The 25,055-nt window shown below is 56.4% G+C and overlaps 1 protein-coding gene across 1 annotated transcript in view; it reads right to left on the reverse strand.

Moving 5' to 3' along the window:
• Nucleotides 1-4,759: 4,759 nt before the first annotated feature.
• Nucleotides 4,760-25,055, reverse strand: part of LHX4 (LIM homeobox 4) — a 40,875-nt gene continuing 20,579 nt past the window's right edge. Inside the window, exons 3-6 of the mRNA XM_045982958.1 lie at nt 12,627-12,829; nt 7,846-8,000; nt 7,362-7,533; nt 4,760-5,154 (exon numbers count right to left, since the gene is read on the reverse strand). Coding sequence (XP_045838914.1) covers nt 4,760-5,154; nt 7,362-7,533; nt 7,846-8,000; nt 12,627-12,829 — 925 coding nt within the window. The remainder of the gene's footprint in view (nt 5,155-7,361; nt 7,534-7,845; nt 8,001-12,626; nt 12,830-25,055) is intronic.

A 25,055-nucleotide genomic window follows, 5' to 3' on the forward strand; every position in this document is an offset into this window, starting at 1 on the left:
ATCGAGCCCCGCATCGGGCTCTCTGCTCCTCGGAGAGCCTGCTTCCTCCTCTCTCTGTCTGCCTCCCTGCCTGTGATCTGTCTCTCTCTGTCAAATAAATAAATAAAATCTTTAAAAAGAAAAATGCACCAGGACAAACATTAACTAAGATTATGTGGCCCGTGGGCTTTCCCTGCCCACCCCTAAGTTTAGAAGCAGAGGACTGGAATCCAGAAAATTGCTGTCAGCAGAGCCAGAGCACGCCCTCTAATGGAACCTTCACTGGGCACTTCTGGTATTCATGGCTGTAAGTCGTTCTGGCATTCAGAGTTGTGTTTTGGGTTTCTTTCCAGTGGTGAAAGGACCTCATGTCAGCTTAGCTTTTTGTCCTAATTATATCAAGAGAAAAACCCTCCAGAACACCGAAATGAACAGCAAGACACATCCGCTTCTACAGAATTTCCGTATTTATTTGACATAGTTTTACCAGACACATCTCATGCCAACACACAGGAGGCGTATGCAAACAAACGCACCGGCTTCGGCGCGCCAACGTCACATGGCGATAAATAAGGATGGGTGGGTCCTTTTTTTGTTCTTTTTCTTTTTCTTTTTTTTCCAGGAAATGAGACTTCATTTCTTTTTAACTGTACAAAATTTACACTGCCAAGGGTGAGGGCCACAATCCAGAGCTGAGGGGATCTGGGGCTTTGAGGTCTGAATGCAAGTTCAGAGCAGCTTCTAGGTCCCTGGAGCCCTGAACCCGCGCGTTTGGCTGCACACAGTCCTCGAGCGGGGACATACACATGATTCTGGTCTCTAGGCGGGCAGCCGACGAGAGCGGGGGTGTCCTCCTCTGTCCACCTGTGCTCTGCCTCCCTAAGGAAAGGAATGCTTGGCACACCTCCCAGACCTGCAGCTGCCTCCTCACCAGAGCTAGCAGCATGAAACTGTGCTTTCCGTGGGGGTCCTACCAAGCAGTGTGTGGATGGGATGGCTTTGCCGCGCTCTCTCTTTTTGGCTCCAGTCACCGTGTTAGAGCAGTTGGAGCAACTACTGCAAAAAGGGCCAACTGACCAATCCAAGAAAGAGAGAGCCAGTGATGTGCTTTTTTATTTAGCTTTCAGCATGCCCAGAGCCCGTCAGCAGCAGCCAATAAAACAAAACTCATTTCCGCTTAATTGAATTTTTCTTCATGTCACGGTTTCCAATTTTTAAAGTGCCGTGTTTTAAAAATGAGCCTCCCCAGGCCTTCCAGCCGCTGCCGGCTGAGGAGGTGTGGGCATTATTTCGGCGGTTATAACGGAGATGTCAGTCGGGGTGCGTGGGAGGGGTCACGCCGGAGCCTGGGGGGCCAGATGTGCACCGTCAGCGGGCACTTCTGCTCGGCCGAGGCCTTAGAGCCCGTCCTGCAAGGAGGCAGTTATCTCAAAATGCCCAGCTTGAGCTTCGGAGACGTGAATGTCCTTTGTTCTACAGACTTACGTCCTGCACTTTCTGCAACGTGAGCTTCAGTATGAAGATCTAATGGCCCCAGTGATCTTACTAAGATTTCATGTTTCACGCTCAAAAAAAACCAAAACAAACAAACAAAAAACAAAAGACCAACTTTTAAAGACCCTCCAAAATGCTTGTCTCGGGTCTTGTTCTCTTTCCCTGATGTTTACGTGTTCGCAGGAGTAACGTTATCAGTACGGCCACTGATTTTCATTCTCCATCACAGTCCTGACTACCAGATGGGGCAGGAACGAGAAAGGACGAAGATGGAGCGGAGTTGGCCTTGAGTTTGCCCAGCAAGTCCCTGCAAGGAGCCAGGCTCCCCAGCAGCGTGATTTACCCAGAGGGCCGGCTTAGCCCTTGGATTTGGGATTTCCTCTACGCTTTTCTTAACCGTCTCCGCAAATGTAGATTCTTCCATAACCACTCGGGCCCTGTTTTTGCTCATACCAGTTATCCCTGGAAACCTGAGAGGTGGGGAGTTTGTTTTTCTTTCTGACTTTAATTTGCTCCGGGATTCCGAAGCCGCCTACCCTACGGTCTACCAGCCAGGCGCTGCAGGTAACGGTCGCTAGCTCATTGCCCTCTTAGAGCCAAAGACAGATCCAAATATTGTAAATGCCTTTAGGAGTTCTCGTTTCATTTGAAAAATTCATCCATATCGTTTTAGCAAGAAGGAAACTGCTCCCATGTAGCACTTATCCCTCGGTAATAGAGGGTTACTAGGGTATTAGCGTACGAGCACAGTGAGCGCTAGGTGAGTGCCTTTAACAGAATGTCAAGGCGATGAGCCACGGAGGAGCCAAGGAATCGTCTTGGCTTGCGGTGGCTCCGTGGGGCCCCGGCCCAGCCTCCTCAGGTGAGGAGACCCACCTCAAATCGGAGGCCTCTGGGGGCTGTACTTCTAAGTGAGGCACCAACGTGGCCGCTTTCTGGGGAGGAGGCTGTAGGGAACATTCAGGCTCCCCTGGCTTTCTGGCCGCTGCTCTCAAAAGGGCTCTTCAAGCCAGCCGACCCCGCCAAACCCAAGAGGCTGCTACCGCCATCGACTGTGTGGCTGTCTGGGTGCAGGAGACGTACGTTCCCGGCGGGAACCAGGAACCCTTCTCCCGCCACCGAGCATGAGGAAGTCGCTTCCAAAACCCAAAACAGGTCAACTTCAGTTGATCTTAAAAAACCAGCGCCACACACAGAAGGGAGCCTGCCCTCCAGAGAGCGCGCCCTCCCTGCACTGTACGCGCCAAACATGGGAAGTGGCTCTGAAGTCCCGGGAGTCCCTAGGCCAGTCGGCCGAGATACTGGTGAGGGTGGGACAGTGGGTCGCGGGTCCGCGGCCCAACACCCTCTCTCTCCGGCGTCCCGTGAGCAGCCTGCAGAGACTGGCTGGAAGAAGCTGTCCTCCAAGGGACAGTTGTGTCTTCCTTTCCTTCACATGACTTATCCTCTTCTGTGCGTGTCCCCGCTCCTGCTCCCGGCGGTCCCACCACTGGGGAACCCCCAGGAGCAACCTGGCTCGGTGTGACACAGCCCCACCCCCACTTCTGGAGCCTGAAGAAGTCTAGGTTTGCGGACTCTCCAGGCAAAAGTCACAGCAGTTGCAACACATCGGAAAGCAAGGGGACAATCCCAACTGATGAGAGCAAAGGTGGCCAGAAGGCTGATCCCAGGAATTCACTGACTACGCTTTTCAAAGCCTGACTGACCTCCGTTTAGTCCTGGGAAGGCGCCTGTAGCAGGTGCAGCAGCCAAAGTGGAGGTGTTCTGGGCCTTCCCTCAGCCCACCGCGTGCCTGAAGACCAGGGACCTCAGAGTGGGACAAAGCACTCACAGAAGGGGCCAGCATCCTTACGCTCCCTGGCCCGTCGCTTCGTGGGAAAGCGAGGCAATGCCTGCTTACCTTTTCCTACTCTCTCGTTTAAGAAGATGGAGGCCAGAAGAAGCCGACCACCGTTTCCCAAGGGGACTGGACGGCCACCCGGCTCCTACCCCGTGGTGTGCGCTGCAGAACTCCCTGACGGACAGAGGTGTGGGGCGTGAGGAGGACTTGCGGGAGCAGCCCAGAGAAATGCAGCCCAGGAACCACCTGGAACCCTTCGGGTGCTCTCAGGGCTGCTCCCTAGTGATCCTTTCCACCAAGGTGGGCCAAAAACCCGTTACTAGTTCTTGGAAGACACCAAAACTGTCCAATTTGAGTCAGCTACCCAAGAGAAAGCTCTCATTTCTCAAGGGCTGGGGTGGGCTGGCTGCCGGTGGGATGGGCTGGCAAGCTCGTCTGCACCAGCTCCTGCCAAACAGACTCGGGCCGGTTCCGCCTGCAAGGTGGGGAGCTCTGGGAGGCTCGTCTGCTGACGCGGCTAAGCGGCCTGCACGTTTAGAATCCAAATGCGCCTGCACGTTTGCGCTGATTGTCGATCTGTTCTCTCCGTGTTTTAGCTTTAACCACTTTGTAACCCACAGCCTGCGTTGTGGAATAAATGATACGAGCAAATTAAAAAGGCACAGTGTGCACCGAGGGGACTCGTCGGGCAGTCGCTGGGATGGTCCAGGGCCACTCAGCTCCAGCCTGAGTCACCTGCAAGGAAAACCACTTCTTGCCATCAGGGCTTCAGTGATCGGGATGGGATTTCCTAAAAACCGAAACTGACAAACACTGTCTGGGTTGTACTTCTGGGCAGGAAAGAAGTCATATTTTTCACAGAAAAAAAAAAAAAAGAAGGGGACGTTTTCAATATTAGATGGTGGCCATCAGAGTTTTCACTGACCTTTAATAAGTGACTTTTATTTTCAAAATTAGAGTTCAATAGGTGGTCCAGAAATCACTTTTATTATACTCAAGGGCCATGATGCCTCTACCTCAGGGATCTCAGTTCTGGTGAGAGCAGTGGTTCGGGAGGCATCTCATGAGACACCAGTTGGAGCAGAGTTCCCAAAGGCCAAGGTGGCCTGACGGTCACCTCGTGCTACCAAGCACCGAGCAGCCAAAGCCTGTAAGCAGGGCAGGGGTAGGAAGCCACCAAGCAGCACCCTAGCGCTCTAGGCTCTGTGCCCCTGTGCCGTGTTCTGAGAGGAGGCTGCCTTCTCACTACCCCCCCACCCCAGGATAACAGGGCCCTAGCGTGGTCTGGTCTCTCGCCCGCCTAGGGATCAGCGGAGGACTTCCATTGAAAATAATGGAAATTCACATTGGTGCACTTTTGATCCTGAAAAGGCAAGTCTCTTTTGATCCTTGAAGATATTCTCTCAGGCCAGGACGGGTCGGGGTGGGGGCGGAGAGGAGAGATGTTTAAAAAGGAGGATGATCCATTTCATCGAGCCAAGAGGCTGGGCTCGTGGGGAAGTCAGGATAGCCTACACTGCTTCCTGTGGAGATGTCAGAGGTGGGTCCCCCAGCCATGGCTCTCAGCGTCTGGCTCACTCCCTGCCCCGCGTGCGCAATGATGCCCAAATTACTGTCCACCGGGTAATCCAGCCCATTGAGCAAAGGAGCGTGGGATGGCAGGGACGATATGGAGGAGGGAGACTGGGGGACTCCATAGGGGCTCCCATCCCTCAAGTCCTGATAGGATTGTCCTGTCCCGTCCATGGAGAAGCTCCCATTCATTAACTGTCCGCCTGTAACGTCCCCCACGTTGCCATAAATCCTATTGGTGTGGCCAAGTTCTGAGAGAATTTGATCCTCTGTGGACAAAAGAACGGAGATTTATTGTCAGCCGCCAGGACTCGGGTGGTCCCTGTTCTTCACAACCTAGGAATACACGTGACCAAGGAAGGCGCCCAAGGGAGGCCGCTGCCTCACTGCCAGGCACGCGTCAGACGCCACCACCGTCCACCGGGCAGCCCGAGACTGACCCACGGAAGAAACACCTGCAGAGACTGCCGGCAGGTCCCAGGAGGCTGGACAAGGGGCTGGTGAGTTCGTGGGTCCCATGTGGCTCATGGACTAAGCCACACTAAAGCATATGAATGCCTGAGCTTTGTGGGTCATCCATCAACACCCCGTCCTTCTACACATGGAAACTACGTGCTGACAGGACTCGATCTGAGAGCTTTCAGGCTGGGAAAGTGCTTGGTTTCTTTGGTTGGGAAAGAAGGCCCATGTGAGGTGGGTAGCTGAGGGCCGCTCTGGGGCATGGACACAAAATCCTTCTGGTCTACCTGGAAAACCAGTTCAGTATCGAAGGACTTGCTTTCTCTCTCTCTCGAATAAGCTCTTCACTGGGGACAAAGTATTGACTTGATTAAGGCAAATGGGCCTTCTTGTTTCTTGAAGAATTTCATTAAGGGCTTCTAATGGAACCTGTGCTACCCAGAAGAATGCATCTCTCCAACAGAGGTGAGTGGTTTTAGTCTTAAGAAAGAAGAGTTTTGTAGTTACCCAGAGAGGTCCATGACATCACAACCCGGGGTCCCACCTGTGCCCAGCAGAAAAGAGCTACAAAGCAAGACGCAATGATCCCGCATGTTCCAGACGTTCATTCTGGCAGCTCGGATCAGACTAAATGGCTTTCCTAACTCCACCAACACAACGGGAAGGGGAGCACAGGCTCTTGACCCCTTCCCAGGACCCCAGAGGACAGACCTCCCGAGTAAGCGACTGTCCTTTCAGGGCACCATGCTCTGGCCGTCAGCTGGTTCCATCCTCTGCCCCACGAACTTCCTTCTCTATTCCCACCCTGGGCCCGTGCATCAGCTCCTATCAAGCCTCCTCAGACTAGACGTCAACACCCATTCCTTCTACAACCTGCCCTAGGTCTGCCTAGCCCCGTCCCCCTACCCGCCAACTCCACCCAGAAAATGAAAAGGGGGAAAGAGCTCATATGCTCTTTAAAGGGGGCAGATCGGTGAAGGCTTGGCTCCACTGGAAAATGGCCATTATCTGGCCTTTCGCCTACACCTGTCATTCCATATGACCCTCTGTGGGTGCCACAGGCTCCCTGTGGGGACAGTCATGACTTCCAAGTGTACCACTGTGCTGAGCTTCACCCAAACACATCCACAGTCGGTTGTGTTCATCGAACCCCACAACAGCACTGAGGTGGGCAAGGATGTAGTTGTTCCCCATTTGCAGATGTGGAAACTGAGGCTCAAGAAGAGCAAATCGATCTGGGAGAGCCCAACTGGCAACCAGATTTCTGCGCCACCCCCACCCCACCCACAGCCTACTCTTTCTATCCACCCACAGCTGAGGACTCAGTAAATGAGAATAGTATGGCTATTTGCAAACACCCTTGGGATCCCAGACATGCAGCGATTTGCCATTTTGCTGACACAGGGACTTGAATGTAGCGCATGCGGCAAAGCTTCTGTGCGGGGTGGGGGGACGGTGGGGGGGGGGGTGGCGCCAGGATGGAGTGAGCGGTGCGGAAGGGATTTCGGAAGTGAGACCTGTCCCCATCCCGCATGCGCTCACTGTGGTGTTTTCCCAGGGCAAAGGGCCTCCTGAGAACGTCCTCCCCGCCACCAGGAGAGGAGGACAGGGGTTGCTCCACGGGATCATGGGAGGAAGGCCAGGGTCCCCCCCAAAAGGGATGGGAATGCAGGAGAGGGGACCAAGGACTGGGGCGGGGACTCAGCTGTCTGTTCCCAGCCGCACGGGCCAGTGAGCCCCAGTCTGCAGGAAAGGAGGGGAGGCCTGGGGGCCCACGATCCAGGGGAACCCGGCTTCCACACTTCAGCAGCAGAGCTCTCTTGTGTCCTACTCCTTGTCCTGTCTGAAAGGGTCACTGCCACCCACCCGTCCCCCTTCACTGCACGTCGCCGGGAAGAGCCTGGCTCCAGGAGGCCGTTGTCCAGGCCTCAAGAAAGATCCCTCCTGCTTGTCCAGAACTACTGATTCCCAGGGGCCTTTCCTAAGGCCTCGGCCTCGCGCCTGCAGCCCTGCTCACCTCGGAAGCTCAGCTCACTGTCACTGACCCCACAGTCTTCGGCCGAGCTCTCCTTCTCCTGCTTGCCGCTGGCCCGGCTGCGCTTCACGCTCTTGTAGAACTGGCCCCAGCGGTGCCGCCCCGCGTCCTTCTTCAGGCGCTTCTCCTTGGCCCTTCGGTTCTGAAACCAAACCTGCCACAGGAGCAGAAGGGACCCACTCGGGGGGTGTCCGCCACCAACCCAAGGTCCCTAGGGGCCCCAGGACAGGTCGCTGGAGACGCACTGAAGTGTCGGTCGAGCTCAGGGCCCGGAGTGTGAGGTGCCTGCTACTCCCTCTTTCTGCAGCTCTGCTTCCAGAAGCTTCCCCGGGTCCCAGCTCCCAGGGCACTCCCTGAGCCTCCCTCCTGCACAGCGTAGATGGCACAGATCACACCCCGGCCCAGCAGGAGGGCTCAGGCCTGGGACCCCCAGACGGCGGAGGCGGCCAGGGGCCCGGTGTCTCACCTGAACGACCCTCATGTCCAGGCCGGTCTCGGAGGAGAGCTGCTCCCTCACGTGCCGGGCGGGCTTGGGGGAGTTCTTGTAGGCGCTCTTTAACGTCTCCAGCTGCTTCGCTGTGATGGTGGTTCTGGGCCGCTTGGCTCCGGCCTCGGAGTCGTCTGCAGGGAAGACCACTCCTTACCGGGTTCTGCCTGCCCCAAGCATCTGGGGCTCATCCCCCTCCCCCTCTCCTCCTGCAGTCTCGCCGGCTGTGGGCAGAGCCATGGGGAAGGAATGGGGAACGACCCCCACGGAGCCCACGCCTCACGACAGGCCTTCCCGAGTCACGGAAAAGTGAGGACAACAGTCCCTCGCTCAGCCCCGCCCCGCTCCGTCCCCCGCCAGCCCAGCCACGCAGGGGCTCCCACCAGACGGAAGGGGTACGGTTCCACGTGTCTCCGTCACGGCACACACTCTGGCTGGACGTCCTGTGGGCGGTGAGGGCGCATGAGCCAGGGCGAATGACATGTGCTCTGGGCTGCGCCCAGACACCTCTTCCCCTCCTGCCCTCGGGAGCCCCCTACTTCCCAGGTCCCTTTGAGGAGGCGACCCTGAGCTCAGAAGGGGTGACCAGCACATTCACTAGTCATCTAAGCAGGGTTCACCCATAGTGGGTCAGACCCCGCTGTGGGACGCACTGTCAGTTGAGTGGATCAGACACAGGGAGGGAAAGTGTCAGAAGAGGGACGGGATGGCATCAGCGAGGGCCAGTGTGGCCCCACAGGACTTGCTTAGTGCTCACCATATGCCGAGCGGAAAACGAGCTGCTTACTCGGGGCCAGAGTCAATATTTTTTGAAAACCACTGGTCTGAGGAGGGTTCAGGACAACACACTGCCCGATCCACAGTTTAGTCTTCCGTGGATTCTGAGCAGATAAGCCTGGAGTTCCCGGCGGTCAGAGGCAAAGACCAGGACATGCCCGGGAGCACACAGCCGGGGAAGACGGCTTGTTTCTCCTCCCAGCACTAGACCTCCGCCGTTCTCTGCGGGGCACCCCCGAGTCCGCAGGCCACCACTGCATCCCTGGCTCTCTGGGTCTTCTGGGTTCCCTCTTTGGGTCCTTTAAAATGTCGCTGCTATATTCCTACCTTCCTTTCCGTTTAAGAAAACCCTCTCTTAGGACCAATAACAGCCAACATTTGCTAAGCACCTACTATGTGCCTGGCGTGATCTGAGAACTCCATGTGCAAAGAGCCCTCACGGCAATTCCAAAAGGCGTTTCTTGCAGCTGGAAGACCTGGGGTCATCCTTCTTGCTGAATGAGGGAGTGGCGTGGGCGAGTCCCCTCCCCGTAACGAAGCCCAGGGCACCAGCCCCTGCCCTGAGTGGGCGGCACATGGCCCGAATCCGCACGGCAGTCACGCCCACAGCGGAGGGAAGACAAAGTTCCCAGTTGTCTCCCCTTGAGCTGTTTTCTGTTCCAGCAGAGCCATCACCGTCCGCGATCCCCTGCCACCGCTCCCTCTCGGGAGTCCTGCATCCGAAGAACACGGTTTCCAGAGCGGCCACGGCAGAGACAGAGGAAAACCTCCAAAGTTCTCTACTTTAAATTCCATCGAAAGGAATCAGTCCCTTCTGCCCCTATTTATACAGACGACAGTGGACAGCATTTGATGCCAATATGTAATAGTGCACTTTGAACACATCTCTACGGTCTCGAATCTAAAACGTGAAATAATGAAACCAGCAAAAAACCGTGATTCCTCAAGAACTGTCTAATTTTTTAAATAGGCCAGCCTAGGGCGCCTGGGTGGCTCAGTGGGTTAAAGCCTCTGCCTTCAGCTCAGGTCATGATCTCAGGGTCCTGGGATTGAGCCCCGTATCGGGCTCTCTGCTCAGCAGGGAGCCTGCTTCCTCCTCTCTCTGCCTTCCTCTCTGCCTACTTCTGATCTGTCTCTGTCAAATAAATAAATAAAATCTTTAAAAAAAAAAAAAAAAAGGCCGGCCTAGTGATTTTAGAAACCGTTTTCACCGCGGCCAATGGGATCTACCTGCCATCCTGGGTTGGTGGCCCAGGGGCTCAGAACTGCTGTCTCCGTGCACAGGACTTTCTTCTTGCAATTATGGGGACTATTACGCTGTTATTTTAACATTCACTGTTATTATAATTTAAAATCTTTTTTATATCCTATAACAATGTCATCCAAGTATTCATTAAGTAGTGGTGGCAGGGCTCGTGCTGAAAAATGTACCCAAAAATCAATAACTTTGGTACGGAAGTTAAATGTGATAAAACGCTATGAAGAAGGCCAAGCGAGACCATGATATCCTCGGCTGTTAATTTAGGAGAGAGCATTCTGCAAGGTATTAGAGATAGTGCTGAGAAAATAAAAAGTAGCATTAAGGCAAAGATACACTTCACCGGCTATGGATTTATGTGCTTCCAGAATACATCCCCCCCTCCTCCTTTTTACATTAATTCCTATAGGAAAATTAGTCTTAAAATATGTTGGTTTTTGAATTATGCAGGGTCTCCTAGCACTTGTCCCTGGCATAAAATGCAACCTCATTATATTGAAAATGCAAATATCCAGGGAGATGTAACAAATGAACAAAATCATTCACACTAAGGTACAAACAGCTGATATTAGGTCCTTTGTGTAGCCCAAGGGGAGGGAACTGAAAGCCTGAAAGAGGGTTTAGATCAGCAAGGAGGAATTAAAATATACAAAGAACCAAATGTCCCAAAGCAGACAAAGGTCCCCGCTGCACTCAGGTCGCCCCGATTTCACAGGATGGACTGGCCTCTGCCCCACCGGCAGCCAGAGGCAGGAGGAAGGCGTCAGGAAAACTGTGTGACCTTTGGCTACCTGAAAACCTGAAGCAGATCTCACCCCCCTGTTGGCATTCCTCCTCCTCATGCCTCTCACCCTCATTCAGCCTCCCTTTCCACAGGCGCCGTCCTCTGCAAACCTCAAGGAACGGCCCTGTGTGGCAGGTGCTACTCTCCACCCCCCATACGGAGCTGAGAAGCCAAAGCTCAACCAGTTACACAGCTGGCCAGGGGCCCCCAAGTTAGAGACTGAGCAGAGATATCCACCAGCCTCTGATGCCAAGTCCCGTGTCCTCCAGAGGTCTGGTGGGGCACAAATAATCCCCGGTCAAAGTGTTGGCTCCGCCACCACTCTTGCCTCCCAGCTGGTCTCCCCCACCTCGTGAACCGTCCCCAGCAGAGGTGGGTGCCAGGCCGTGAGTGCTCAGGGTCTAAACAAGGCCCCTGAGGATGAGAGCAGCCGCCGGCCCGGAGGGAGGTCACACATTCTTAGTATGTCTAGGGAAGGGCATCAGAGTTCCAAAGGCAGCTTGGGATCTCGGAGCCCATCTGCTTTGATGGCTTATCCCCGACAAGATGCCCTAATCTTCTCTGACATCATAATTGACTCCAAAGCAGCAGCATCGGGGGAGCTTGAAGCAACCAGAGTAGATGAATACATTAAGGCAAAGAGCCTGGGAATGGGCTTGCCCAGGCCCCCAGGAAGAGGAGAACGGAGACTTGAAGGCCTGTCCATCCCGAAAGGCCAGCACCGTGCGGGTTTTGGGAGAAGAAAGTGGAAGCCTCTGACTCAGGCGCCCCTGCGGTGGTGTCCCGCTGCCCTCCCACCAAAGCCAAGCTGGGCTCCAGCTGCCTCACCAAAAAGGCCCGTACACCTCTGCCTCCTCGCCACCACAAAACCCTCAAAGTCATTTCTCCGTGTATGGATCAGATCTCTGCAACGCATGGGCATGGGGACCCAGGAAAGATCTAGAAGGAAATGCATGAAATTGTTTTTGCTTTTTTTCCCCCATCAAGCCCAGCGCCATTGAGAGCTGCTTTTTGCAGTAACATCCTGAGTTCATAAAAACTCTAGTCAAAGGCAAATGACCTTGATGTTTGCGAGTTTGTGCGTCTGAGATTCCCAGGTAGGGTTTGGCCAAATGCCAAGTCTGGAGCCAGGGTGAAGGGCGCAGCACCTGGGGACACAGCTATGAATGAGCAGCCGGAAGGGGTGCTCCAGGGGAGGGAGCTTGGCCTCCCTGTGGGGCCGCAGCCCTGTCTGGGTCCTGGAAAGGCCCCGGGCTGCTCAGGAGCATGGCCCTGGAAGGCCAGAGCAGCTCACCCTGGGGCCCTGACATCAGGGTCAGGTCTCCACACGGCAGACCCCGTTCAATAGGCCGAGGGGGCTGGGGGGAGGGCGGGGTGGGCGGAAAGTTCTGTGGCTGACTAGAGTCTCTTGGAGTGTGAAGACTGGCTCCTGACTCAGGGACTTCAGGAGACACGAGGGGTCTCAAGGAAAGGGGAGACCCTGCCCTCGACAAGCCTGCAGTCGGAGAGGGGAAACGGAAGTGTGAGCTGGCTCTCACCGACTGAAGCCTTTGAGGTGTGGGAGCGCCAAGGCTCACGTGCACCCCAGTACAAAAGGCTGGTGAGAACCCGGTGTCCACGGTAGACAGCGCCCTGTCCCAGGCCCCCTGCCAGGCCAGGAGCCACCGCCACGAAAAGCACAAGGTCCTGACTGTTCTTCAGCCGCCGACTGATGTGGGGGCCAGCCAGGCCTGCTCTCGGGCCCCGTCACCCCACTGAGGCCGCGGCGAGGCCAGCCAGGGCGAAGGGCTGGGGGGTGATGGGAACCGTCCCGCAGCGGTCCGCGGAAGCTTCTCAGAGCAGGCAGGGTGTGCGCAGGGCTCCAGGGGAAGGGCAGCTCGGAGCTGGCAGGACGCGGCCGAGGGCTCGGCCTGGACCGAGGTCACAGCAGGCCCGGCTTACCGTTCTGCTTGGCCGTCTCGTAGTCCTCCTTGCACACCAGCCGCCCGTCCTCCATGAGGTAGAACTCGTCCCCCGTGGCCAGCTGCCGGTTACAGATGATGCAGGCGAAGCAGTGCAGGTGGTAGACGAAGTCCTGGGCCTTGCGCACCACCTGGGTGGGGGGGATGCCCTGCTGGCAGGCCGTGCATTTCGTGCCGAAGCGCCTGTCGGGGCAGCGTGAAGGGATTAGAGCACAGTGCGGGGGGCTGTCCCCCGCTTCCCATCATAGCCCCTCTCCCACCCACCGCTCCGTGCTGTCCATGTGCATCAAGGCCTGCGCCCCCCAGCCCCTGTGCTGACCGTCCCCTCCGTCCCCGGCTAGCCCCATGGCTTTGCGGCCCGGGCTCTTTCACCACCGCATGAAGAGGCTGCATCAGAGCGAGTTGCCAGTGCTTCTTTTGTTTTTTCTTAATATTTTATTTATTTGACAGACGGAGATCACAAGTAGGCAGAGAGGCAGGCAGAGAGAGAGAGGAGGAAGCAGGCTCCCCGCGGAGCAGAGAGCCCGACGCGGGGCTCCATCCCAGGACCCTGGGATCATGACCTGAGCCAAAGGCAGAGGCTTCAACCCACTGAGCCCCCCAGGCGCCCCTCCAGTGCCTCTTCCAAGGCCAACATGCCCGGCTCCCACCCGCCCGGTCCACACGCCGAGTTCCCTCTGAGCAGCCTGCAGCAGCCTCTGCACCCTGGTCTGCAGCTTCCGGGGAGGGCTCGGCGACCAGCCCCACCGGGCAACTGCGTGTGTTCTGGGCTGGTGTGCGAAAGGCATCCAGCGAACACCCACCTCTTCACGTGCTCCCACAAGAGGAGCCAGGAGACCCACATGCCGGTGTCCACACGGCAGTCCTGGAGCAACCTGGGGCTATGGCAGCAAGAGCGGGGCTCTCCCAAAAGCTCCTCTCTCCTGTCTCTCCCCTTCGTCCCGCACACACCAAAGGCCTCCATGCCAGCCCCCATCCCCTTCCCAGGCACAGCCCCTGGGATGCGCTGGTCTGAGGTGAGCCCAGGAATCTGCATTTTGCACACCCCTGCACCATGCTGGGCAAGGAGTCTGCAGACCTCAGTTGGGACAGCGCTTCTTCGGCCCGCTCTCCGCTCTACACCTTTCCGGACCAGCACTGAGGCTAGAAGAAGGCGCCTGCCCCGACCCTGGGCCCAGGGTGGGAAGTGGGGAGAAGGAGACCCACTGAAAGAAGGGTCAGTGGGATCACTGAAACTCCCTTCCCCATGCCACCCAGGTGGTCATAGAGGCCAGAGGGGAACCGCGGGCCAGTGTAGACATGGGCGCTGAAAGGGGGTGCTCCCCGGCAGGTGAGCCTCGCCTGCTTCGGGAGGGAGGCGGGAGGAATTGGAGAGGCAGGGGCAGAGTTTAAAACAGCAATCAACCTAATTATTCATGACATTTCACACAGCAGAACTTTATCTTCTTCAGGATGAAAGACTTCGCCTAATGGATCTGGGGAAGGTTTGATTTTAATGGTCCTTTTAACTAATGCTTATAGGCAGCCTGATTTCCCCTGAAAGGACAGTACATATTTCATCCACATTAATACCAAATAAATTAATTATGGTCATGGCTATCATGATGAATCCCAGATTAATGCAGAATGATGGGTCTCTTATGCGGTAATGATACCTGCTGGGGGGCGCCAGGGGCCTGGAGCGGGCGCGGCCAGCGGCTGTTTCGGGAGCTCCCCACCCAGCCACACGGTGTCGCAGAGAGCGAAGTGGGGGGTTCCAAGTCTCCAAGTGTGGCCCAGGGGACTACTCTTCTGAGAAGAGTGTTGGGGTGTGAGGAGCTGGGGTGTCTGGCCCGGAAGGACCCCTAGACCTTGGTGTGGCAAGGGGCGTGGGGGCCTCCAGCGAGGGTCCTCCAGCCCACGGCTCAGCGTGGACTCTGCAAACTACCCCCGACTCATCCAGAATCGTGCATTATGAGGGGTTTCATCAGATTTTCAAAGGGGTACAGGACCCAGAAACAGAGCTAACACTTGTTGAATGAAAAGATCCGCTAATGACGAACCGCACTTTATAGAGTATGTACACGGAGACGGCTAAATCTGAGGGTGCAGAACAAAGCATACGGTCCATTCTAGAAAGTTCTACACCTCCCAGAATCCGGGTGAAACCAGGCTTCTTCCACAGCTGCTGTGTAACCGGGTCACCCACGTTAAAGAGGAAGGCAGGCAGGCAGCCAGTTCTATCCCCTGGGAGTAGGTGTGTGTGTGTGTGTGTGTGTGTGTGTGTGTGTGTGTGTGTGTGTCTGAGGGACAAAGAGAAAAGAAGCCTGTGTGTGCATGTGTCTCTAGTTGTGTTTTCAAAATGCCCGCAGTGTGTGGATCCTCTCTAGGCCAATTCACAAAGCAAGTGTTAGAAACGAAATCGGGCCTTCAGCATGCTCCCCGGAAGCCCTCTCTCAGAAAACACAAAAGTCCAATGTCCACATCCTTTGCAGCAGGTGCCGGAGCACAAGCAGCTCCAGAGAAGAATGAGGTTCTCCAAAAAGCAAGCCTGACCTCGTGGAGGGGAGGACGGCTGAGGGGAGGCTCTGGAACAGAGGAAGGAGCCCCCTGGCAGAGGACCACATGTCTCCCCACGAGGAAACGGACTGTGGCTTTCAGTAACCAGAAACCCGGCTGACACCAGAGGCCCAGAGACATGAAAGATAACGGGGTGTAAATTTAATCTACATACCGACAGTGATTCATGCGTAAGGGGGGCAAGTGCACAAGAAAAATGAAAAATAAATGGACTTTCCCACCAGCGTTTTTTAGCAATTGAAGCAATTTTCCTGATTGTGGGATTTATACCGATAGTAAGTGCGAGTTGCTCCTTAATATCTTTCTCCCCGGGAGCACAGCCAGCAGGACCCTCAATGAGGGGGCCGTGTGTACCCCTTTGACCCACAGGGCTCCCCCAGCTCGGCCCCACCCCAAGGGACGCCCCTGTGACCTGCTGGTCAGAGCCAGTGGCCCCAGAATAAGGCACCGCTGTGGGGGTGTACACCCAATGGAGACCCGGTCCCAGGGCTTCCAGAGCTCAGAGCAGCCCGAGTCACGAAGGAGACGGCCGTGCCTGGACACCTAGATGACTTGTTCCACGACAGGCGGTAATGAGACGGCCATAGTTCGAATTCCCTGGTCCAAAACAAGGTCAAACGGTGAACTTGGCCGCTGCCCAGAGAAGCAATGTCTCAGCAACCTGACCACTGTTGAAGGATGCTGGGGTGGGGCAGAGCTGGACGCCAGCCAAGGAAGAGGTTTCTGAGGGATTTTCCAGGTCGGGGTAATCCCTGGGGTACTACCAGGGTGAAGGTGCCCCCTCCGTCCTGCCCCCGGGACCTCCTGTGTGCAGGGCCTGCTCTCTCAGGGCACCTGCAGCACCCTGCTTGCCAGAAGGACAGGCTCTCCGGTCAGCCCTGCCTGGCCAGGCCTCCAGGGACAGCGGGTCTCCCAGCTCCCAGGGAAGGCAGCTGGAGCCCATTCAAATGACAAAGAAAATGCAAGGAAGGACTTGCTAATGGCCCCCAGCGCTTTCCTCCTCAGACCAGCATCACTGGAAATTCTGTCCTCCCTGCCCAGCACACAGCAGGAGAGTGAAGGAAGGCGAGAACGCAGGGGTGCGCCTTAAAATGTGTGTCTGGACCATCCGGGAGGGACCAGCGCAGATCGAGATCCTGCCGCTCCCACCGAAAGCTTCGAGAAAGGAATGGAAACTGAACCGGGCTGCCGTGAGGCCACTGAGGAAAACACGAAACTCTGCCTCCCACTCGTGCCGTCCTCGTGCTCACTCCCCCACCGTCACGTGCGTGCCCAGCGGGGAGGCAGTTGTTAGGATTCCTCCGCGCAGACCAGAAGCTGAGGCTCAGATCTGGGTGGGGGGCGGCGGCAGCTCACAAAGGCCACGCGTGAAAAGAACGGGGCCGGAGCTCAGGCTTCTGACCACTCAGCTGGCACGTGGCAGGTGTCACAGGAGACCTCCCCTGGGAAGCTGGCCATGGTGCCGCTACCCCAAGAAGGGAACTGGGCAGAAGGGCCTCCCCAGCTGCTCCGAGCCACAGGGCATGAGGCTGCCAGCCCTGCAAGGCAGGGGCTGCCCTGGGAGCCTCCCCCCCGGGAGTGTCCCTCCGACACACCAACGGACCCTGCTCAGCTCCTTCCCTGCTTCTGCCCCAGGGGTTGGCATGATGGGCCTGGCCTGCCGGTTAGGGAAATGAACCAGACATCATAGCCGACAGCCAGGAGCTGCCCCTGACCCTGGGAAGGGGGCCAGGCCTGTGTCCTTGGCCTCACCCTTGGCTCCTGGGCTCAGCCTGAGTTCCTGTCTGCCCATTTATCTGTCCACCCCTGCTGCTTTTGACAGGCCTGGGGGGGCCACTCTGCGGGCCCAGGACAAACCTGAGGGTGCCTGGATCCTGCAGGAAGAGGGTAACAGGCAGGCCCTGCAGACACACCTTCTATAAAGATGCACACAAATCCTATAGCACACCCTGATTTTAAGCCCTGTCCCAGGATGCCAGGGTCCACATTCTGGGCACCGAAATACGACTCGGGGAAGCACCTACTGTGTGCCCGGTATGCACATCCTTGTGCTGGATCCCTCCTCATGGTGGTCATTGCCAGCCCGGCACTCCTCACCGCAGCTCCTGGTAAATGTAGCTCCTGTCCTTCCTGCCATCATGCTTGCTGACTTCACCGTCCACGCAACAGTCCTTCCGACCCCTCCCCCCTCCATTCTTTGACCTCTTCCTCGGAAGGTCATGGCCTCTACTCTTGTTCGGCCGCTCTCTTCCATGGTCCACCCAGCCCTCTCCCCGCAGCGCTGACTCCCACCGCTCAGCTACAGCCAGACCAGCTAATCCCGTCACTGCCCACAGGTCCTCACGCCCCTCCCACCCTGGCTTCCTCCTTGCCCAGCAGGCTTCCGTCTGTCCGTCCGTCCATCCGTTCGCGGTCCATCTCATGAATCCTTCCCTTCCACACACCCCCACCTCCCCAGCCAGCTCTGCACCCTCAGCCGTCTCCACCCAGCGCCTGACTTAACGCCTCCCCGACTCAGTTTACATTTGTGATCAGAGACTCGAGAGGGCCTGAGGAGCCCCCACACTTCCCTAGTCCGTTCGCTCCGCCGTGCTCGCAGGCCCCTCCCTGCAGCCCCGCATCTGCAGTCCCAGCCCGCAGCTCCCCATTTCCCAGACGAGGCCCGCCGTGTGCCCCCATGATCCCCTGAAGCCGCCCTCTGTCCTGCCTTCCCGCCACCTCCTACCGAGGAGCCAACCATGCTCCTGTTCGAGGCCGACCATCCACCTAGGCACTGAGTCCGTGTCTTCTTGCCCCATAATTATGATCAGTCCTCCAGCAACTGTTCCTTTCGCCCCCACATGGTTAATTTTCCGTATTGACTCGCTCTTCCCCAGCAGTGTACAAGCATGCTCTTGTTTCTGCCACTCCAAAAACCTCTTGACCCCACGTCTCCCTCCAGCTACCCCCCACTTCCACTCCCTGTATAGGGATACTCCTCAAAAGAAGGTTCTACATGCAGGGTCTCTACTGCCCTCCATTCCTACTCCTTTCTTGAATCCACTCTGATGGTTAATTTTTTTTTAATTTTTTAATTTTTTAATAAACATATAATGTATTATTAGCCCCAGGGGTACAGGTCTGTGAATCGCCAGGTTTACACACTTCACAGCACTCACCATAGCACATACCTTCCCCAATGTCCACTGATGGTTAATTTTATGTGTCAATTTGACTGGGCCACGGGATGCCCAGATATTTGGTCGAACATTATTCTGAAGGTGTCTGTGAGGGTGTTTTTGGATGAGATGAATATATGAATCAGTTGGCTGAGGAGAGCAGGTTGCCCTCCCCCTTGTGGTGGGCCTCATCCAATCAGTTGAAGGCTTGAATAGACCAGGAAGGCTGACTGTCCTAAGAGTAAACGGCAAGTGCTCCCACCTGACTTCCTTGAGCTGCCACACTGGTTTTTTTTCTTGCCTTTAGACTTGAACTGAAGCATCAGCTCTTCTCAGCTCTCCAGACTGCTGGGTTTTGGACTGGATTTTACACTATCAGCTTTCCTGGGCCTGCAGCTTGCTGACTGCAGATCTTGGGGCTTCTCAGCCTCCAAAATCAAAGGAGCCAATCGTTATAACAAATCTCTTTGTATTACACACACACGGCCTGTTGGTTCTGTTTCTCTGGAAAACCCTGACGGAGATAGACTCCAATGAGGGTACCCACCCACGAATCAACTCAAACCACCCTTGCCAAGGTCACCCACGACCTCCGCGTTGCAGACCCAGTGGTCAGGTCTCTTCTTCCCTGAACTGTCAGTGGCATTGTCTCTCTTCCTTCTCCGCAGAACGCGGCGCTCACTGCACTCACACAGCTCTCCTGGTCCTGCCCCTCCCCTCTGGGCAGCCTCTTGCCCAGACCTCTCGCCTAACTCCAGACTGCTCTATCCCACTGCCTCCTCGGCTTCTCTGCTTACATGTCCAAACCAAACTCCTGATCCCCGCCCCCAGAATCTGCCGCCCTTCAGAGAATGGGGATTTCATACTTCTAGTGATGAGGCTGAAAACCTTGGACCCCTGCACCCAGTCTGTCAGCACACCTTGCTGGTACCACCCCCAAATTCAATCAGAATTGGACCCATTCTGACCATCGGCAGCAATGCCTCCTTGGTTCAGATCACCATCACGCCTTGCCCACAACTCCCGGCTCTCCTGGCTTCAGCCCTTCCCCCACACAGCGGCCACAGTGCTCCCATCTCACTCCCCTGCCTGACACCTCCCAGTGGCTCCCCCTGGCTCAGGGTCAAAGCCCAAGTCCATTACTAGTCCCCACGACCCTCCACGATGATCTAACCTCCTCTCCTACCACTCTGCCTGCCCACTCGCCCAGCCACCCTGGCTCCGTGGGCCCAGGCTGGCTTCCTTCCCTGACTTGAAATGCTCTCTCCCGGGTGCCTGGGTGGCTCAGTGGGTTAAACCTCTGCCTTCAGCTCAGGTCATGATCTCGGGGTCCTGGGACTGAGCCCCGCATTGGGCTCTCTGCTCAGCGGGGAGCCTGCTTCCTCCTCTCTCTCTGCCTGCCTCTCTGCCTACTTGTGATCTCTGTCAAATAAATAAATAAAATCTTTAAAAAAAAAAAAAAAAGAAAGAAAGAAAGAAAAGAAATGCTCTCTTCCCAGACACCTGCATGGCTCACATCTGCATTTTCGGTAGGTTGCCCCTCACGGGTCGCCTTCTCCAGGGGCATTCCTTGACCAGCCCTGCCCTGGATCCAGCACTTCCTGCCGTATCTTGGACGCACCGCACAGTTCTTGTGTACTGTACCTCTCCACCGCCAGCAAGCGAGCTCCATGCCAGCAGGCCCTGTATCTGTTTGGTTCACCGCCGAGTCTAGCACCCGCAGCAGGACCTGCCTAGGGCACATGTCCCATGGGTAGTTGGTGAATAAACAGCGAGGACCCGTGGCAAAGGCATGCAGTAACACAGGTCCTCCATCTGGAGGAAACTAGTTCAGAGAGGGAGATAATGTGCCAGAGACCACACAGCCACGAACGGCAAAGATGGGACTGGAACCCAGTGCTCTTCCTTACATGGCTGTGGGGAGGCAGTCGGGGAGGGGCTAGCCCCGGCCCCCGCCAGCCTCTGCTGGGGCAGGGAGGGGCTGCCACAGCAGGGTGCCCTGTCCCAAGGAAACAAAATACTGCATAACTTAATTTTATGCTTTAATTGCTTGGAGGTGATTTACAGCAAGCTGTATATTTTTTTCCCAGCTGACACTTCCCTCCATGTATTTCTTTTATCCATCACCACACTTGACAGGTAAGTTGCTGATATTTACTGTTACTGTATGTACCAATATTTCCAACATCTATCACCACCCCAGCCATGTCACGGGCACATAGAGTTCTGCCCACTAATGGTCAGCCTTCTCCAGAAAGAGGGGTTATATTTGGAGAAGGCCTGACGCCAGAAAGTGTCAGAGCCTTGGGGAGTGGAGACACAGCCCCCCACAACACACACTTACACGGACACCACTCAGACCCACTGGAATGGCCCCACAGGGCTCTGCCTTTTATTGGGGGCTGGGGGGCGTGGTTAACAATGCTTTTCTTGTTAACAAACATTCAGTGTTATTCTGAGATGCATCCTACCGTGACCTAGTCCAGCCCCCTCATTTAACACAGAACAAAACCGAGGCCCAGAGAGGGGTAGTGATTTGTCCAAGATCACACAGCTCGTTTAGTGGTAAAGCGGTGCTTCCCCTTCTTCCCTGCCAGGGGTAGACTCACTTCCCAAGAGGCAACGGACATCGGATCCGGACCCGACCCTCTTCTACAAGGGTCCAGCCCACCTCCCTTAATCTGGGTAAACACGCGTCTGGCCCGTGGTCTCAGGCAATTTCCTGTGAGCGGTGTCATATGAACCACACAACAGGCCTCCCAGGTGGATAGGCCATTCCCTCTCCACAGATGGGGACAGGCTGGGAGCTGTCGTCGTCTGGCCCAACCACACCGCCCCTCCCGCCCACCCCTGCCCTGCAGCCAGCTGACCCACTAACTCCAGGCTCATTCCTCTCTGTGCAGGTGTTCGCTCACCTGACACCGAAGCATCACTGGCAAGAGCCACCCGGGATGTCTGCTTAGAAGCAGACAAACCACCCTGAATCCCGATTCCAGGCCCCGAGTCCACAGGTCAGCAAGGCCCCCAGAAGGCCCCCGAGCCACTGTGACACGGGCCCCTCAGAGAGGTCCCGTGCAACAGATGTTCTCGGTGCTCCCGGGGCCTCCACCCCTTGCTCGCTGACTCTCTAATCCCTCAAGACCCCAGCAGTGGTGCGGTAGGCGCTGTGACAGACAGTGGTAGGGACACTCAGGGACAGAGGTCCTTCCAACCCCTCCAGCCGGACCGACCTGCTGTGCTGACACCGCGCTCCCCCCCCCAGGGCCCAACGCTGGTCAGGCCGGGCTGCTGGGGACAGGGGCCCCTGGAGCCAGACCCCAACTCACACAGGCCCCTTGCGTGTGACCGCGGCCAGAGAACCCGCAGAAAGGGACCCCAGCTGGCGAGTGCCGGGCAGGGCGTTTCAGGAACCCTGCCAGGGAGAAGCTTCCAGCGCCACGGAGGGGTGGTGACGGGCTGAGAGAGGGCAGAGGCAGCAGAGACAGAAAGAGAGGGCATGTGGGAGCTGGGAGCGTGACTCAGCACCTGGGAGGGAGGTGAAGGAGAGGGAAGGTGGCTGAGCCCCAGCAATGAAGGGACCGGGCGCTACCGCTGTTGACCGCTGTGTGCTTTCCCGGGGTGAAGAGGCAGTTCCACGCGTCCCTCTTTGCCTGAGGACCCGCGCCCCCGGCCTAGATGTCAGCTGACTCGAGGCTGATTTGCAGCCCCCTGGTTCCAAACAGATTCCCCAAGGCCTACAAGTCACTGGGATGCAGGTCCCACAGATGTCAGGAGGCCTCCTGGGCTCGGGCTGGGCTCGGGGTGGGGGGTGCGGGCACAGCTAAGGGGGGGCGCTGGGGGGGCGGGGCCGGGCAGATAACCCACAGACTCATCACCGCCAGATCTACAGCCTCGGGTCCCAGGGGGAGCTGTTCCGCTAAGTAATTGCTTCTGCCTTGATTACAGGCCTTCGCAAATGATGGTGGGCCTGGTCCCACCAGTGTGTTTGACTCTTACAAATGTCCACAAGCACAGACACTATCTGGACCATCTGATCGTTACCTTAAAAGGTTTAATTTGCTTAGCGAGGGAATTAGACTATAAACTATTAAGAAATTATGGAAAGTCACACGTCAAAGAGACCCTCCCCCTGTGGGTTCCCTAAGCACATTTTGCTAGAGAGCGAGAGAGAGAATGTGTGTGTGTGTGTGTGTGCGCACGCATCCACACAAAGGTGTGTAGTTTCCAGAGATAACGCTGACTTCACAAGGACCTTGTCAAGCTGACTGGACCAGCAACCAACCCCAGAACTGAGGTGGCCTCTTCCTGGGGCGACAGAGTAAAGACGGCTAGAGGCGGTCACACAAGCACAGGCTGGGCCCTCCCATCCCCCGCAAGAGCTGGGGCCCTGCTCTGGAAAGTGAGGGCTTCGGGCACAGCCGCAGAGCTCTGGACCACACAGGGAGGGATGGCACCGTGGCGGGGGGAGAACTCACAGGGGCTCCTGGCACCACCCCCCACCCCCACAGGTGTTCTGATCACCAGACCTGACATTGCCACCGGACACAGCCACGCCTCCCACCCCCTCAAGACCCCCACCTCGCCTACAGCCTTTTGTAGCCTCTGCCCCCAGGAAGGTCCTTCTCTTTCTTCCCGGCATACATCCACCATCGCGACCTTAATAAGAATAGCCGCTACTAATGATGACACCCAGCACCTCATCTTACTCAATCCTCAGAACCCAGAAAAGTGGAGATGTTTATTCCTCTCCCTCTTTGGAGGCAGGAGACGGAGGCTCAGGGGTCAAAGGTCCCGGGTCGCACGGGGGCGGGATTCAGCCCCTCTGGGAGGCCCATCTCACAGGACGGCTGAGCATGGGCCTCTGCCCCCATGACCTGATTTCCTGGGGGCATCTGCCCGGCTGAGGGATGGAGGCCCTGATCTCCAGAGCGGTGATGAGGCCAAGGTCACCAGTGAAGACCAGGCCAGGCCAGTGAAACCACCCTGCGTCCTGGCCACATGCAGAGCGTGCCGGGGCTGAAACGGGCTGTTCTGAACTGCGGGGATAAATCAGCATCTCCAGCTCCCAAGGACACCGTTTACCTGCCCTTGGCTGACAGCCTTTCTCACTGCCTGGAGATTGACTGGCTGGGGGAGGGGCCATGAGGAATGGTGCCTACCACCCGGCCTGGCTGGGGAGCGGTCCACCCAGCCCCCCACTGACAAGCAGCCTTCTCTCCCACTGGGTCCCCAGCAATGACCATCACAGCCGGCCTTGTAGATGAAGGCCTCAGGGGCAGGAGGACACCCCCAGAGACGCTGGAACCCCCTGGAGTGGCGGTCACTCTCGGAACTTGCCTCCGACTCTCCCCTCCAGCCTGGTGCTGCAAGCCTGGAATGTTCTAGAAAGCTGTGCTTTACCTAAATGCTGCTCTCTGTGACCCTGTCGCGGTGTTTATCTTCAGATTGTAATCACTGCTGGTTTGTTTCCCAAACCTTCATGCAAATCCCTATGGCATCTTTGGCCCCAGAGCACTGACGGGTGCCCTCCCAACTCTGCCAGACTGCCCTCCCCCCTCTCTGACGTTAAATGTCATCTCAACAGGAAGGTCTCCAAGCCGGGGGCTGGGAAGGGGGAGGAGGGAGGCCAGGAGAAGCCAGTACAGACCTAGCCCTGAGGGAGAGCTCTGACAGCCCGGCCTTCCAGGGCTGTAGGTCAAGTGGCCACACGTCAGGGCCAGAAACCCAGACACTGATCAGGCAGCCAGCATCGAGCTGGACATGGTTTACATGCTATTTCCTTCCCGTTTCGCAACAACTCCATGGGTTACCATGAGCGTCTTGGAACAGATAAGGCAATGACGTTCAGAAAGCCCTGATCACTTGTTTGCTGACAAACAGCTAGTTCAAGACAGGACAGGAATTCAACTGAGCACCGTCTGGGTTCACCAAACCACTCTGTTCATAAAATAACTCCCTTTCATGAAATGTTCCTGCGTCCAGGGCTGTTACGACAGGCGCCATCAGCATTCTCGCCTTTTCTGAAGAGGACACTGGGGTTCAGAGATGTTAAGGAACTTGCCGAAGGGCGCCCAGCTGATGCTGACAGAGTCAGTACTTGAACCAGTTGCCGGAGCAGAGAACCTGTGCTGTTCACTGTGCTCCAGAGGAAAGGAGCTGCCAGGCTCCTCCCAGGACCCAATCAGACATGAGGAGGGGACCCAGAAGCTCTACTCCCAGACCTACCCTCAACCCAGGCCCTGGTCTCTTGGCAAGGAGATGGGGGACCTGAGACATGCAGGACACACAGTCCAGAAAGGACCTGATTAGCAAACGCAACACAAGGAGTTGCTGGCTCCTCAGCTTGTGGTTGAGCTGTAATAGTCTTGGGACCACTGTCTTAGTCAACTCACTGCCTGTTGTCTGAGTCTCAGAATTTTATTTCCTCTGGAGAAAGGCAGCCAAAGACCCGAGAGGCAAAACCAGCGAACAGCAGCAAAAATCACCCAAAGTTACTGAGTGAAACAGAATTCAACAGCTCCAAGAGGAAAATGCGACAACCACAGAGTACAAGCATCCAGCAATCCTTCTTTCTTTATCTGGGCACACATCAACATCGCCCTCTGCTGTCAGCCGCCAGTATTACCGCAACTCCTGGGCGGACGGCAGGTGAAAGGCTGACCTCCCCCCACCTCTGAGGTTTTACACACCTC

Source organism: Meles meles, chromosome 17 (assembly GCF_922984935.1).
Source record: "Meles meles chromosome 17, mMelMel3.1 paternal haplotype, whole genome shotgun sequence".
Classification (NCBI taxonomy): Eukaryota; Metazoa; Chordata; class Mammalia; order Carnivora; family Mustelidae; genus Meles; species Meles meles.